General features: G+C 41.2%; 1 protein-coding gene across 4 annotated transcripts in view; it reads right to left on the bottom strand.

The window, feature by feature from the left end:
- Positions 1-6,661: 6,661 nt before the first annotated feature.
- The window catches only part of arhgdig (Rho GDP dissociation inhibitor (GDI) gamma), an 86,838-nt gene continuing 76,827 nt past the window's right edge, over positions 6,662-16,672 (bottom strand). For 3 of the 4 annotated variants that reach the window (XM_068003720.1, XM_068003721.1, XM_068003719.1), the window contains exons 4-6: positions 16,442-16,518; positions 10,679-10,742; positions 6,662-8,377 (exon numbers count right to left, since the gene is read on the bottom strand). In XM_068003720.1, coding sequence (XP_067859821.1) covers positions 8,178-8,377; positions 10,679-10,742; positions 16,442-16,518 — 341 coding nt within the window. In that variant the 3' untranslated portion in view covers positions 6,662-8,177. Of the gene's footprint in view, positions 8,378-10,678; positions 10,743-15,044; positions 15,385-16,441; positions 16,519-16,672 lie in introns of those variants that run through there. The other variant, XM_068003722.1, reaches the window with a different exon arrangement.

The raw sequence follows: 16,672 nt of genomic DNA, 5'->3' as shown, positions 1-16,672 counted from the left end.
AGCATATTAGTTTAAATCATTCATTGATGAATTCTTATTTTAGTTGTTTTAAGTTTAACAATGTGTTTAGTTTAATGTGATTTATTCTGTCATGTATAAACATTTTTGAAACCTGGCAATGCACTTCATTCATCATCTGTCCAGCCACTGCTATTCCATAATGTACTCCAACCTTCTCTTTGTCCCCGTGCTTTTATAAAAAGATTTTATACATAGTTCAAGCCAATCTTATCAGAGACGTTCTTTAATCATCCGTTACACAATTAATTCAGTGCAAAAATGTTCATTACTACCCATTTAAATATTCTTTAAACTGTTGAGGTAAAAAGTGGGGTTCATATATGGAGAGATGGTTAATCAGCTGCTTTTCAGCATGCTAATTTTAAAAAGACCACAGGAATTAATTTTCACCCATAGCCATTAAGGTTCTATGAGCAGGGACTATATGCGAGCCATCCATAGTTGCTGATTTTCTATTTCACTCCACTGTAATTTAGTGATGGTAAAATAAATAATGTTCCAATGTAACATAACATAATGGGCCAGAAATCGTGCAGAGCGAGGCAACGGTCTGTGCTGCTCCTGCGAATTAAATTAACAAAATGACTTACTGTGGGCTCTGTGGCGTCGAATTGCTTGAATTTGAACTTAAAGAAAACTGTGCACTATCAACCCAGCCTCTGAGCAGAGTGAGTTGCCGCGGCTGGAAAAGTCTGAGAGGAGAAGACACGCCCACAAAATCTGTCAGGAAGAGACGTCAGGCCCACAGATTCAGCCTGCATTGCTCAAGCAGGCAAGCAGACTTCATTCCTTGAAAGTTAGTATTCTGTATGTAATTCTAAATAAAAATTTAAATTTTTTTTTCTAAAAAGCCAAAGAAATAATTGAATTAAATAAAAGAAACAGAAGGGAAAAGTAAAAAAAAATTATTTTTTAATTTAATTTTTTTTTGAATGACCAAAACCTATTAAAATAAGGAGTAATGTGAGACTCCACATTTTTAAAAGTTAATTTTTAGTTGTTTGGCAGTCATTAAGACTGTTAAAACTTAGTTTAGATCTGGTATTTTTAAGCATACCTGTTTGGTGGCGTAATTAGTCACTTTCCAGCTGGGCAGATAAGCAAGTTGGTGCTTTTTCAATGATTTCTCTGATTGTAGCGTGCGATGTCCCTTTAATTCGAAGCTGTCATATCACCAGCGAACCCCTAGGAACGAGTTCCGGATTTCCGGATCACTGTGCATGTGCGAACGCTGGAACTTGCTTCTTCAATTCGCCACTAACAACACAGCGCTATTGAGCTCCCCGTTATTTCACATTAAAGCAAAATTCTCAGCTTAGCAGCTGGAAATGAACCATTTGACCTTTGACAACCAATATAGTTCATAGTATGCGGGTAGTAAATGTAAAAATATTGCAAGCCAAAATAAAGACAAGTGTCAATTTCAAGGAACAGGAACATATTATCATGATAAAACTATTGATTCAATTTTACAGGCTCCCATAAAACAAAATGCCCACACCGTCTTACCATCACAGTGGTGGAGCTGAGATTATTTTTAACAATTTTTTTTAAATATGAGGGATTGCAGAGTAATGTAAAAAGTGGCTCAACTAAGATTGCCAGTTGCTGCAGGGAATCCTTTGCTCAATGGGCAGCCATCTTTTCTAAATGAATGGCAATCTCACATAGCTGGTTAAATATTCATCTATTTAAAACTGCCACAAACCAACGCTTGATAACCGCATTGACTATAATTGACAGTTATTAAAACTGAAACTCGGTACGGAAGACTCAAATTCAGCTCTCTGCCATTTGGTGTACAGAGTATTTAAGGAAAAAATTAGTTGCCCAAAAAAGTAACTGACTACGCAAAAGTATCAGATTGCACAAAACCTGTATCTTATCAAATGGCGAAGCAGGCACGAGGGGCTGAATGGCCTACTCCTGTTCCTATGTTCCTATGTAGATATCGGCCTAGAAATTCAATGGTGCCGCACCCGTTTTTCAGGTGTTAAGCAGGAGCCTAAGCCTCCAATATGGCGGGCAGGAAGCACACGCACATCATGAGCCGGATGTTTGGGGCCTCCTCTGCGATATTGGTTTGTCCTGAGAGAGCCAGCGCTGATGCCGGCTGCATTCAGGAAAATCAGATCTACGCGTGGCCTAACAGATGTCCCATAAAGGATCTGTTGCAGGCTGCCACGAGTGCTCCTCCCTGCTCCACATTAAAACGGCCGCTGCTCCCCCCCCCCCCCACCCATCGACCCTCCCTCCGATTGTGACCTTGACCACCCCACCGATCACCGCTGCCATCCCCCCCATCCCAGTCCCCACTCCCGGTCACTGCTACTCTCCCAAATCGTCCCCCTTCCAGCCACAGCTACCCTCCCGGTTGCCCCCCACTCCTGATCAACCACTCTTCCGGTTGCCCCCCTCTCCCAATCCCCTTTAAGGACTTACCTGTGGGCCACTGCCAACGACGCAGCAGCCCGATCTTCGAGGCTTCATCCCTGGCGAGCAGCCTGGGGACGTCCATTAGGTGTAAGTAGCTCACTGGTTCGATGATATTGAGGCTCAAACCCCAATATTAGGTGTGCCTCAGGCCTATCCATTCAGACCCAGGGATTGCTTCCTGCTCGCCTATTTTTGGGCGTGACTGAATTTTTATACCCCATGGGCCCCCAAATTCCACATGGTGAAGATGCACCATACTTATGCCAATTGGAAATGTGTTGTGCCACTGTTTGCACCAGAATATTTGCACCAGTAGGATGGGGGAGCAGCAGGTCAGGAGGAAAGGACTTGGCTCAGTTAGTTGACTGTCAGTTAGCTTGACTGGCTGTCTCATGATTATTCTTGTCCCACTTTACAAGAACCTCTAACACAGGACAACCTGGAAGTAGTAGGCTAAAAAGGCAGCTGGGCATGACAGAAACAGAGAAGAAGATTCCACAATTTCACTGAGTCAACCCTGCTGGACGAATTAGAGTAGAAGAGAGACAGAGTGCTGGGTATTTGTAGCAGGAAACCTACCAAAAAGATCATTGGGGCCATATGGCATGAAGTGATACTGACACTGAGTGCCAAATCTCTTCTCCCCAGGATTGTAGACAAGTGCCACAAAAAGTTTAATGACCTGACTAGAGCAAACAACATAACACTCCGACCACTCCATTTTATTCCTTGAGCACCAGCACACTCTAAAAGTAACAGCTGTAAGAAAGACTTCTATTTATATCGTGCTTTTCACAACCTCATGACATCCCAAAGTGCTTTACAGCCAATGAAGTATTTTTGAAGTGTAGTCACTGTTGTAATGTAGGAAACACGGCAGCCAATTTGCACACAGCAAGCTCCCACAAACAGCAATATAGCCAGCTAATCTGTTTTTAGTGATGTTGGTTGAGGGATAAATATTGACCAGGATAACTCCCCTACTCTTCTTCGAAATAGTGCCCTGGGATCTTTTGCATGCACCTGAAAGGGCAGACGGGGCCTCGGTTTAATGTCTCATTCGAAAGACGGCACCTCCAACAATGCAGCACTCCCTCAGTACTGCACTGGAGTGTCAGCTTAGATTTTGTGCTTAAGTCTCTGGAGTGGGACTGGAACCCATAATCTTCTGACTCAGAGGTGAGAGTGCTACCAACTGAGCCATGGCTGACACTAACAACTGTACAACTTACCCTTCACAATGCACTCTGGTTAAGGGAGGCATTTACTTGGGATCTTACAGTATGGCTACCCATCTTAACAGCAATTACTTGCATGTACAACCCTAAAACCTCTTCCTCCACATTAATATGGTGATACCACCACATCTTATTTCAGCTGTCCCAGGACATATGGCACACACTCCTCAATTGGTACCATTATTCAATGTTGTTGCATGTGGGAAACACAAGGAGCAGGCCATGGAGCTCACAGGAATGCACTCTGCTCCTGCTGTGGGAGATGGAAGAGATGAGAGCCTACTACTGGCTCCAACTTAATCTGAGTGGCTAAACACCAACAATGTCACTGGGGCATCCCAGTGAAGAACCATGCAGCCACAAGCTTCCACCCCTTTCACTGACTCCATAGTCCTAAGGGGTAATGCTCACCCATTCTTAGCTTGTACTCTCCTTTCCTACAAATCCACCACAGGGAGCATAGGAGTATAAAGAGAAGGAAAAGGCTGAGGAGAAGGAACAGGAACAGAGACACAGCAACTTATTTTTGAATGATGGTGATGAAGACGAGGAGGATGATGATGAGAAGGGAGAAGAAGTCGGGCTCAAGCCCACCTATGAGTTTCTGCAGAGAGCTCTTGCCCCTCGTTCCTTTGCCAACCCCCATCAAACTTACCGCTTACATCACTTGCTTCTTCATTTCATGCACCAACTGGGATTCTTTCACCCAGGGAAAATTAGACAGTGTTAATGAAGAAGTAGTACCAAGTGATTCACAGAGCACGAGAGAGCCAGAGAAGCAGGGAATGGGTGAGGATGTGCCACCAGAACGCAGAGTGCTCACCTGAAAAGAAGAATATTTGAGGAACATCATTCCTGTTTGGAGGTACTGAGGTCAGTCATCGAAGAATGTGCAGCAACTAACAGGTGTGTCGTTTGAGTCTAGAGCTCTCATTTGTGGAAACATCAGGGAAGCTTTGTCTTTGTTGCAGACATCAAAGGAGAGGTGGCAGCTTCCTCCCCACCTAAGAAGTGGCCAGGGACCTGTTAATGCCTCCATCTCCACAGAAACACCATCTGTAGCCTTGGTGGCAATTGGGAATAGAATAGGCAGCACCCTGCATACTGGCTTCCTTGGTAACTGCAATGCAAGCTGCTGACTTTCAGGATCAGATGTGTGGGTTGTTACTTAGCTTAATTGTGCCTCATGAGTCCCTTATTAGTTCTCTTGAGGTTTAGTGCTGTTCAAAACAAAAACAGCATTTCACAATTTTTCTCTAAATTTCCCTTGTTTTTTGGGGCATTCCCCCCCCTAATTTTCAGTGAGTGCTAGAAACAGAAATTGAAAAACAACTGGAGAACCTTATAATCTTACTTGCAGCACAGGAGGAGGCCATTTGGCCCATGTGCCTGTGCTGGCTCTTTGAAAAAGATACCCAATTAGTCTCAATCCCCTGCTCTTTCCCCATAGCCCTGCAAATTTTTCCTTTTCAAGTATGTATCCAATTCCCTTTTGAAAGTTACTATTGAATTTGCTTCTACTACCCTTTCAGGCAGTACATTCCAGATCATAACAACTCACTCCGTTAAAAAAAATTCTCCTCATCTCAGCTCTGTCTTTCTAGCCAATTACCTTAAATCTGTGTCCTCTGGTTACAGACCCTCCTGCCAGTGGAAACAGTTTCTCCATATTTACTCTATTAAAACCCTACATAATTTTGAACACCTCATTTAAATCTCCTCTTCATCTTCTCTAAGCTCTAAGCAGAACAATCTCAGCTTCTGTAGTCTTTCCACATAACTGAAGACCCTCATCCCTCTTATCATTCCAGTAAATCTCCTCTGCACTGTCTCCAAAGCCTTGACATCCTAAAGTGTGGTGCCCTGAATTGGACACAATACACTAGCTGAGGCCTAACCAGTGATTTAAAATTGTTTAGCATAACCTCCTTGCTTTTTTACTGTGCCTCTATTTATAAAGCTACGGATCCCAAATACTTTCATAACTGCTTTATTAGCTTGTCCTGCCACCTTCAAAGATTTGTGTATATGAACCCCCGGGTCTCTCTGTTCCTGCACCCCCTTTAAAATTGTACCATTTAGTTTATATTGCCTCTCCTCATTCTTCCTTCCAAAATGCATCACTTCACACTTCTGTGTTAAATTTCATCTGCCATGTGCCTGCCCATTTCACCAGTCTGTCTATGACCTCCTGAAGTCTGCTACTATCCTCCTCACTGCTTACTACATTTCCAAGTTTCGTGTCATCTGCAAACTTTGAAACTGTGCCCCCTATACCCAAGTCCAGGTCATTAATATACATCAAAAAACCCAGGTTTTTAAATCAGCAATACAAATTGACTAATAGGTCCTTAGTTAAATCTAGGGGCAATGTAATATTGGATTTATTCTGCATTCATTATCTAAAATTTCATCTCTTCTTCAAAATATACACTTTTTAAAAAAAGTTGGAAACTCACTTTGTAACAAAACCAAATGTTACATGTACTTTGAAAAAGATGCACCGAAAGACTTCAGAATTTTATATATTTGGTTTGTAGTAAATAGTTTCTCCACATACTCAAATCTGCAATTTCAACAGAAAGGTAAGTTTTTTTTCAAAAAATTAGGTTTCATCCTGTACACATTTAACAGTTAAAACACTAAGGGGTGAAGTCAATGGAAACAAAACTCAAATGGTGTGTAAATCGGGCAGCCAGTCTGCTACGGCCTGTTTTCCATCCGGCAGTAAAAGTGACAATTCACCTCGAAGATTTAATATGTTACAACAGAATTATATTACATGCAACAGGCCAGGATGGACAGAATATAACTGAACCAGATATGTCCATCACTATTTGCCAAGCTAAAAACTAATGAGGATTTCTTAAAGATTAGCTTCAACCAAAGGTTTGCTCGTGATAGATATAAATATACCTTTCATTGTTATCAAACAAAAAAGTAAAAGGATCAGCTTTGGAGTCCTGTTTGTGCTCAATCTTTATTTGAAGCATCACCCCTTTAGATACAGGTCACAGAAAAATAAGAATCTCACAAGAAGACAGCATGTTTGTAACATACTGAGTAAAACAGGTTTTGGTAACACAATGAAACCTTAGTAAGGGGCCTACGTTTTTCAGATCCTAACCTTATTACATTTGCAGAATCTTGCTAAAATGCCACAAACTGCTCTGAAATGAAAGAGGTCGACAGGAATGTACATTTGTAAGTTACACACTTGATTCTAAGATAGAAGGGCATAACGGTCAAAGCTGGAAAGTGAATTGCACTAGTTTCCATCATGTCACACTCCTGTGCACCTTAACATATACATTTTCATACTATTTAACATGCTGCCTTCACCACAGTAATCACAAAAAAGCTACATGAATGAATTATACTTTGTGGAAGGCAAACTTAAAGAGTAAAATTATTACACCAGTTTGTGGGAGTTTGTATCTTTAACAACTCATTGCAGTGAAAAAGCAAAAAGAAAAGTATGTTTTGTAAGTACAAATCTCTAAAATTTCTAGAAGTGAAGGATGTCTATTATCAGCAAAGACCTTCTGTATTTAGAACCGATGCCATAATCAGATAAAGTAGAGCTTTAATAGGAATATGTCTATGTCAGAAAGAAAGAAAGGAAAGACACTTGCATTTATATAGTGCCTTTCAGGCCCTCAGGACATTCCAAAGTGCTTTACAGCCAATGAAGTACTTTTGAAGTGTAGTCACTGTAGCTAATGGTAAAGGTGTTTATTGTACACTTTCAGAGTGACTATCCACATTTGATTTTTTAATTTTTTGTGTAGCAAACTGATAATTATTTCAATCCTTTTAATATTTAAAATATTACTGACCATTTTTTACTACATTTCGGATGGTTTTTCACATGGAAATAAAATTGGACCCATGGGATCCAGGAAAAAAGAGAATTCAGGGCAGTATATATCTGAAGTTCTGATGAAGTGTTACATCTGAAATGTTAACATGTCTTCCTTTTTTTAGATGCCAATTAACTTGCAGTGCACTTCTAGCATTTTGTGTTTTTATTTCAGGTTTACATCTGCTAACATTTTATGAAGAATTGGAATACATTATAGAACATGTGACTGAATGCAAAGCTTAGCAACATATTCACTGTTCTGAATGCATTATTCAGTTTTTTTTCTATTCACATTATAAATGCTATTACATAGTATATTATCAGCCATTCAGAACAATCTAATCTTTCTCATATCCATGTTTACATTTAGCCATTTTTGAATAGTCAGTGTTTTGATATTGATCTTCATATCACCAATAAAAACATCAGAACACACATAACTACCTAACGCACTTGTACTAAAAGCAACAGGTTCTGCAGACAAATAGTTACTTTTGCACATTTAATGATGTACACGATTAGTAACAGTAATAAAAAGCCTTAAAGTAACTTTGGTACCAAAGGACAGTAATCCTTCTGACTACTGGTTTCTATCTCATTTAAAAGCGAGCCAGGTCCTAGTCCTTCCAATCTTTCTTTATATTGAGCTTCCACTCCCAGTGCAGGTGATCACTTTTGTCGTCATCTGTGAAGTGGGACTTTATGGTGTACATGCCCCTCACCATCATTCCTTTGGGTGCTTCTTCAATTGGACTTACAAACTCGTACTCATCTGGTCTAGGGCCATAGCTGCCAACCATATAGGTGTCCTTACTCACTGTTTGGAATAAAGGGTGAGTATAATTAGGATTTAGAAAGAAAAACCTGCAATATTGTCAAATGTTTCAAGTAAAGCAATTACTCAATGACACCCACCATCTGAACGTGCAGCTTTGACTATCTGACTAAAAACATCTTTGACTAGCAATGGTACAGGATAGGTACAATAGGTCATATGGCTTCAGGGTTTATGATTCAGTGAACATAATTTTCAAATAACTTGATGTAAAGTTACTTTCACTTCCTCTGCAAAAGCTAGAATTTTAACACATGCAAATAAAATCAGTGTACAGATCATGTAGCGCCCGTGGTTTCAGCCTCTCCGACATTCAAGATGGCGTCTTGGATGCACACGCACGTTTCCAGCGCAGTCTTAACCCCAACCATCTGAACGTGTCTTAGAGTACCTGGAGGTCCCCCCACCAGCGCTATTAAAAGGGACCATGCAGGATTTACAGATTAGTGGCTGGATTATTGCTTCTGGCTGCCGAGACATTTGTAACTGTTTTTGGAGGTCTCCTAGACTTGAATACTAGGACGCAGGGACATAGCCTAACATTTAGAGCCAGGACGTGCAGCAGTGAAGTTAGGGAAATGCTTCTACACGCAAAGGGTGGGAGACTTTTGGAACGCTCTTCTGCAGGCGGCAGTTGATCCTAGCTCACTTGTGAGTGTTAAATCTGAAATTGATAGAATTCTGTGAACCAAGGGTGTGAAGGGATATGGGGCTAAGGCAGGTATATGGAGTTAGGTCACAGGTCCACCATGATCTCACTGAATGGTGGCACAGGCTCGAGGGGCTAAATGCCACTGCCACTTGCTGCCTCCTGATATGTGCCACCTTCTCCTGCAAGAAAGTGGGATGTGTGTCTGGGTGATGTGCCTGTCATGGTTGAATAGCTGCCTGTGTGTGACCTGTGAGTTGTGGGTGGACGGCTTGAAACAGTGGTAATGTGTAAGGGTGGAAGGAAGTATCTGGTTGGAAGAGATTGAGTACTGACGGAAAGGGTGAGTTTGTTGGTATATGGATGATGGGGGGTGTCGTCCGTGGTGTAGTTGGTTGTTGACAGTTGACCTCACTCATCTTGACCACTCATGTCAAAGCAATGAACTTCTTCCTGCACTGCATCCATGTTCATGATGCTGTGCGCTTGGCACTGACATCGTCCCCCGCTGCCTCCCACTGCCTTTTGGATATATGTCTGGAGGTCATCTTGCGCCCCTCCCCCCCACCACCATCACCACATCCCCTGCGGATATAGGATGTCCCTCCTTTTGTTCACCTCTTGCACCAAGGTCCCTAGTGCATCAGCAGAGAACCTTGGTGCATGGATTCTCGCAGGCCTGGTACCAACTCAGATCAGCAGATTGGTGAGGTCTGGCGTGCAGATTAGAGGATGTGGGATTTAGTAGTGCGCAACCTTTATTCAATGTTTCAACAAAACTCATCAGTGTGTAAACATAGGGATGGGACCTGCATCTGTGTTTTACATGTGCGATGCCTGATCTCCGTTCAGACTCCGTGCAGACAGTGGCCTGTTATTTTCAGCAAATAACAAGTACCAGCTACCTTTAAGAGATTTCTAAGAAACATCCTCCCTTTAAGAGATTGAGCTCACCCTGGTGGTGGAAAGTGTGAATTGCATTGATTCCATGTGCAAGGCCTGGAATGGAACACTGATGGCAGGTGAGTCCTCGGGTGGGCTGAAACTTGTGTCCAGCCTGTGCAGGGGCCATTGGGTGCGGGGTAATAGCGCATCACGCTACCTGTGCCCAAAAACGGCCCTTATCCAATTTTTTTCCCCCAACATTTCTTTTACTCCAGCGGGGTTATTGCCAATGAAAATTAGCATCAATGTGCTAAGCAAAGAATAAGCACTTGTCTTCGCATTAATCATTGTTAGCAAAAAAAAGTACCCATTGGAAAGGTAAAATATCTATCTAGAGTCCTGTCATTATGGGGTCTGAGCTTATTTTGTAAAAAGTATATTGTGCTCACATCAGTCCTCTTAAAAACATGCTATTTGTTTCAAGTAAGGCAAAAATCAGGCAATAATCCCCATCAAGAACAGTGAAAAACACCAACTCTTTAGCATTGCTGCTACCAGGGAAGAATAAAGTACCATCTGGACCTGCAATGAAACAAACTTTCTATTGTAGTAGTCCCAAGGACTCAGGTGTATAGCTTAGGCAAACCAGACTATTCTCTCCTTATTTTAGAGTAAAGATCAGTATGAATTTATAGTTTTTAGACATTCAATTTAGGATATTATAATGCACACCATATTATGCAACTCACCCTGCAAACGTCCCTTGCATGTATAATGGACATACTTTAAGCCTGAAACAATTTCCCTGTTAACCTAAAAGAGAAATCAATGAGCTATTTAAATCTTAAGTTTCAGCATAACTAATGTAATAAAATTGATTACATTTTACATCCATATCTTTTTGATACGTATTAACCTGGACTTCAGTACAGAGGGTATAATTTCAAAATTTGCAGGTGACACGAAACCCAGAAATGTAGTAAACAATGTAGAGGATAGCAACAGTGAGGAGGACATAAACAGACTGGTGAAATGGGCAGACACACAGCAAATGAAATTTAACACAGAGAAGTGTGAAGTGATACATTTTGGTAGGAAGCATAAGGAGAGGCAATATAAACTAAATAGTACAATTTTAAAGAGAGTGCAGAAATAGAGAGACCTAGGTGTCCACACACACAAATCTTTGAAGGTGGCAGGACAAGTTGACAAGGCTGTTAAAAAAGCATATGGGATCCTTGGCTTTATGAATAGAGGCTTAGATTACAAAAGCAAGGAAGTATTGCTAAACCTTCATAAAACACTGGTTAGGCCTCAACTGGAGTATTGTGTTCAATTCTGGGAACACTTTAGGAAGGATCTCAAGGCCTTAAGGAGGGCACAGAAGAGATTTACTAGAATGGTACAAGGAATGAGGAACTTCAGTTATGTGGAGAGACTGGAGAAGCTGGGATTGTTCTCCTTAGAGCAGAGAAGGTTAAGAGGAGATTTGATAGAGGCGTTCAAAATCATGAACGTTTTTGATAGAGTAAATAGGGAGAAACTGTTTCCAGTGGCAGAAGGATCAGTAACCAAAGGATTCACATTTAAGGTGATTGGCAAAAGAACCAGAGGCGACATTTTTACGCAGCGAGTTGATTTAAATCTGGAATGCACTGCCTGAAAGGGTGATAGAAGCAGATTCAATGGTAACTTTCAAAAGGGAATTGGATAAATACTTGAAGGGAAAAAATTTACAGGGCTATAGGGAAAGAGCAGTGGAGTGGGAACAATTAGATAGCTCTACCAAAGAACCAGCACAAGCATGATGGGCCGAATGGACTCCTTCTGTGCTGTATCATGATACTGTATCTTAAGCTCATTTCTAAATGAGTACTTTGCATCTGTCTTTACCAAGGAAGAAGATGTTGCCAAGTCACAGTAAAAGAGGAGATAGTTGAGATAATGGATAAGCTAAAAATTGATAAAGTCTTGGTTCTAGAAAGGCTGGCTGTACTTAAAGTAGATAAGTCACCTGGTCCAGATGGGATGCATCCTAGGTTGCTGAGGGAAGTAAGTGTGGAAATTGCAGAGATGCTGGCCATAATCTTCCAGTCCACCTTAGATATGGGGGTGGTGCCAGAGGACTGGAGAATTGCAAATGTTACACCCTTGTTCAAAAAAGGGTGTAAAGATAAACCTGGCAATTACAGGCCAGTGAGTTTAACCTCGGTGGTGGGGACGCTTTTAGAAACCATAATCCCAGTCAAAATTAATAGTCACTTGGTAAAGTGTGGATTAGTGAAGGAAAGCCAGCACGGATTTGTTAAAGGCAAATCGTGTTTAACTAACTTGATGGAGTTTTTTGATGAGGTAACAGAGAGGTTTGATGAGGGCAATGCGGTTGATGTTGTGTACATGAACTTTCAAAAGGCGATTGATAAAGTGCCACATAATAGGCTTGTAAGCAAAAATGAAGCCCATGGAATAAAAGGGACAGTGGTAGCATGGATACGAAATTGGATCAGTGACTGGAAACTGCGAGTAGTGGTGAATGGTTGCTTTTCAGACAAGAAAAAGATATACAGTGGTGTTCCCCAGGGGCCGGTACTAGGACCACTGCTTTTCTTGTTATATATTAATGACCTGGACTTGGGTGTACAAGGCACAATTTCAAAATATGCAGATGACACAAAACTTGGAAGTGTAGTAAAGAGTGAGGAGGATAGCAATAGACTTCAAGAGGACATAGACAGGCTGGTGGAATGGGCGGACACATGGCAGATGAAATTTAACGTAGGGAAATGCGAAGTGATACATTTTGGCAGGAAGAACGAGGAGAGGCAACATATACTAAATGGTACAATTCTAAACAGGGTGCAGGAACAGAGAGACCTGGGGGTATATGTGCACAAATCTTTGAAGGTGGCAAGACAGGTTGAGAAAGCGGTTAAAAAAGCATACGGGATCATGGGTTTTATAATTGAGGCATAGAGTACAAAAGCAAGGAGGTTATAATAAACCTTTATAAAACACTGGAGTATTGTGTCCAATCTGGCCCCAACTGGAGTATTGTGTCCAACCCTGCGCACTGCACTTTAGGATGGATATGAAGGCCTTAGAGAGGTTGCAGAAGAGATTTACTAGAATGATACCAGGGATGAGGAACTTCAGTTACGTGGATAGACTCGACAAGCTGGGGTTGTTCTCCTTAGAGTTGAGAAGGTTAAGAGGAGATTTGATAGAGGCGTTCAAAATCATGAACAGTTTTGATAGAGTAAATAAGGAGCAACTGTTTCCAGTGGCAGAAGGATCGGTAACCAGAGGACACAAATTTAAGGTGATTGGCAAAAGAACCAGAGGCGACATTTTTAGGCAGCGTGTTGCTATGACCTGGAATGCACTGCCTGAAAGGGTGATAGAAGCAGATTCAATAGTAAATTTCAAAAGGGAATTGGATTAATACTTGAAGGGAAAAAAATTACTGAGCTATGGGTAAACAGCAGTGGAGTGGGACCAATTGGGTAGCTCTACCAAAGAACCGGCATAAGCATAATGGGCCAAATGGCCTCCTTCTGTGCTGTATCATGATACTATATCTTAAGCTCATTACTAAACTAATACTTTGCATCTGTCTTTACCAAGGAAGAAGATGTTGCCAAAGTCACAGTAAAAGAGGAGGTAGTTGAGATACTGGATGGGCTAAAAACTGATAAAGTGGAGGTACTAGAAAGGCTAGCTGTACTTTAAGCACATAAGTCACCCGGTCCAGATGGAATGCATCCTAGGTTGCTGAGGGAAATAAGGGTGGAAATTGCAGAGATGCTGGCCATAATCTTCCAATCCTCCTTAGATATGGGGGTGGTGCCAGAGGTCTGGAGAATTGCAAATGTTACACCCTTGTTCAAAAAATGGTGTAAGGCAACTACAGGCCAGTCAGTTTAACTTTGGTGGTGAGGAAGCTTTTAGAAACGATAATCCGGGACAAAACTAACAGTCACTCGGACAAGTGTGGATTAATAAAGGAAAGTCAGCACGGATTTGTTAAAGGCAAATCGTGTTTAACTAACTTGATTGAGTTTGTTGATGAGGTAACAGAGAGGGTCGATGAAGGCAATGCGGTTGATGTGTATATGGACTTCCAAAAGGTGTTTGATAAAGTGCCACATAATAGGCTTGTCAGCAAAATTAAAACCCACTGAATAAAAGGGGCAATGGCAGCATTGATTCAAAACTGGCTAAGTGACAGGAAACAGAGAGTAGTGGTGAACGGTTGTTTTACAGACTGCAGGAAGGTATAGTGGCATTCCCCAGGGGTCGGTGTAAGGACCACTGCTTTTTTTGATATATATTAATGACTTGGACAGGGCACAATTTCAAAATCTGCAGATGACACAAAACTTGGAAGTGTAGTAAACAGTGAGGAGGATAGCAATAGACTTCAAGAGAACATAGGCAGGCTGGTAGAATGGACGGGCACATGGCAAATGAAATTTAACGTGGAGAAGTGCGAAGTGATACATTTTGGCAGGAAGAATGAGGCGAGACAATATAAACTAAATGGAACAATTCTAAAGGGGTTGCAAGAACAGGGGGCATATGTGCACAAATCTTTGAAGGTGGCAGGACAGGTTGAGAAAGCAGTTAGAAATGCATACGGGATCATGGGCTTTATAAATAGAAGCATAGAGTACAAAAGCAAGGAAGTTAAGTTGAACCTTAATAAAACACTGGTTCAGCAACAACTGGAGTACTGTGTCCAATTCTGGGCACCACACATTAGGATGGATGCGAAGGCCTTAGAGAGGGTGCAGAAAACATTTACTAGGATGGTCGCAGGGTTGAGGGACTTCAGTTACGTGGATAGACTGGAGAAGCAGGGGTTGCTCACCTTAGAGCAGAGACAGTTGAGAGGAGATTTGATAGAAACGTTCAAAATCCTGAAGGGTTTAGATAAAATAAATAAAGAGAAACTGTTCCCATTGGCGGAAGAGTCGAGAACCAGAGGACACAGATTTAAGGTGACTGGCAAAAGAACCAAACGCGACACGAGAAAAAACTTTTTTATGCAGCAAGTAGTTAATATCCAGAATGCGCTACCTGAAAGGGTGGTGGAAACAGATTCAATCGTGGCTTTCAAAAAGGAATTAGATAAATACTTGATGGGAAAAAATTTGCAGGGCTACAAGGAAAGAGCAGGGGAATGGGACTAACTGGATTGTTCTTACAAAGAGCCGGCATGGGCTCGATGGGCTGAATGGCCTCCTTCTGTGTTGTAACCATTCTATGATTACACTTATACAGTGGTACTGGCTGGAGCTCAATACCAGACATCTCCCTTTCAATTCTCAGCAGACTTGCAGCTCCATGTGCCTCTTGGCCTCCATTCATATCTTGCCTGGTTATAGGATGTTGACCAAACTGAGCTCCACTGTTTCTCTCCTCTTGTTCTCCAGCAAAAGGTGGCAAGGCAATACTATTAGTAGATAGTAAAAGGATATAATTAAAATAAAGTTATTGGTTCTTTATTTTTCTCTTCTTCTTGTGGCAAAGTATTTGGCCTCTCTTTGCAATTGCCAGGAGTGATACGACTGAAATCAGGAGTTTAGTGTGCTGCGAAATCATAGGCACAAATTTATACCTATTTTCCAGGTCCCTTGGTGTGCATAAATATTTGCACAGAAGAGTTTGAAACCCTCTGGTGTAGGTTGTTGCAGCATTCCAGAGTATGGACCTCAAGCGAGGCATACCTAAGATCGTGGCCCACATCGAAAAGTTAGTAACATTGCTGTAATGCAACATATCAGAAAATATCTTTATATAAAGGCAACTTTTCAAAAAAAATCCAAATTTTTCCATTATACATTATATGGAGGAACCCTTAATAGCACAAGCGGAAAGCAACATATTGAACTAGCAGGGGAAGAAACAGAATGATTAGACTTGCAGGCATATGAATTTGTTAAATACCACTACTGTAACAAATACTAAAATGACCTCCAACAGAGAGGTGTTCTCCATTTTTATAGAATATATATACTGTCGATGGAATGTCCTGATTCGAAGGTTCTGAAGTAATGTCAGAATCATTGGGGGTGAGACTGGTCTGCACCAATAGCGCAAAACGGGCGATAGTGAATCAGCAGCCCGTTTCACTCCCACCCTATTTTCTTTACCATTGAAGTCAATTCACTATCGTCTGTTTTGCGCTATTGCCGAAGACCAATTTCACCAAAATTAATCTTTTGGTGGGATGATCAGCAAACATCAGTGACACAGCACAAAAACTGAACAGGAGAATAAGCCCCACACATAAAATAAAGATCAAATACTGTAAGTATTAAAATTCCAGGAAGTAATATTAAGGCAGTAATGTAATCAAAATTCAAATGACCATTATAAAGCCCTCCATTAGAGTGCTGCCTTGTAATCATTATTCTATCTGCAAGCTTTTGAAAGAGAAACACTGGATTTCCTCTAAATAATTCAATATAACTTGCTACACAGCATGGCATTAAAACAAAATTTCTTACTTTAAAGTTAATTTTCAATCTGTATTCTACACCTTCCTTCAGCACAAAGGTCTTCTTCTTTAGAGCTACCAGGTCACCTGGAAAATAAATTGTATAACAAAGCAATTCATACCATGTTCCTTACATTATGGTTCACATAACTGTCCTAGTGAGGCATTACATACACCAGTAGTAATGAACTCGATACAAATTTTACATTTAATTTTGGAACTGCATTGCTGCCCAATAGAT

The sequence above is a fragment of the Heptranchias perlo genome, chromosome 22 (assembly GCF_035084215.1).
Source record: "Heptranchias perlo isolate sHepPer1 chromosome 22, sHepPer1.hap1, whole genome shotgun sequence".
NCBI classification, from domain to species: Eukaryota; Metazoa; Chordata; class Chondrichthyes; order Hexanchiformes; family Hexanchidae; genus Heptranchias; species Heptranchias perlo.
Note: the sequence above shows the minus strand (reverse complement) of the source record. Positions and strands in the feature narration are given on the sequence as shown.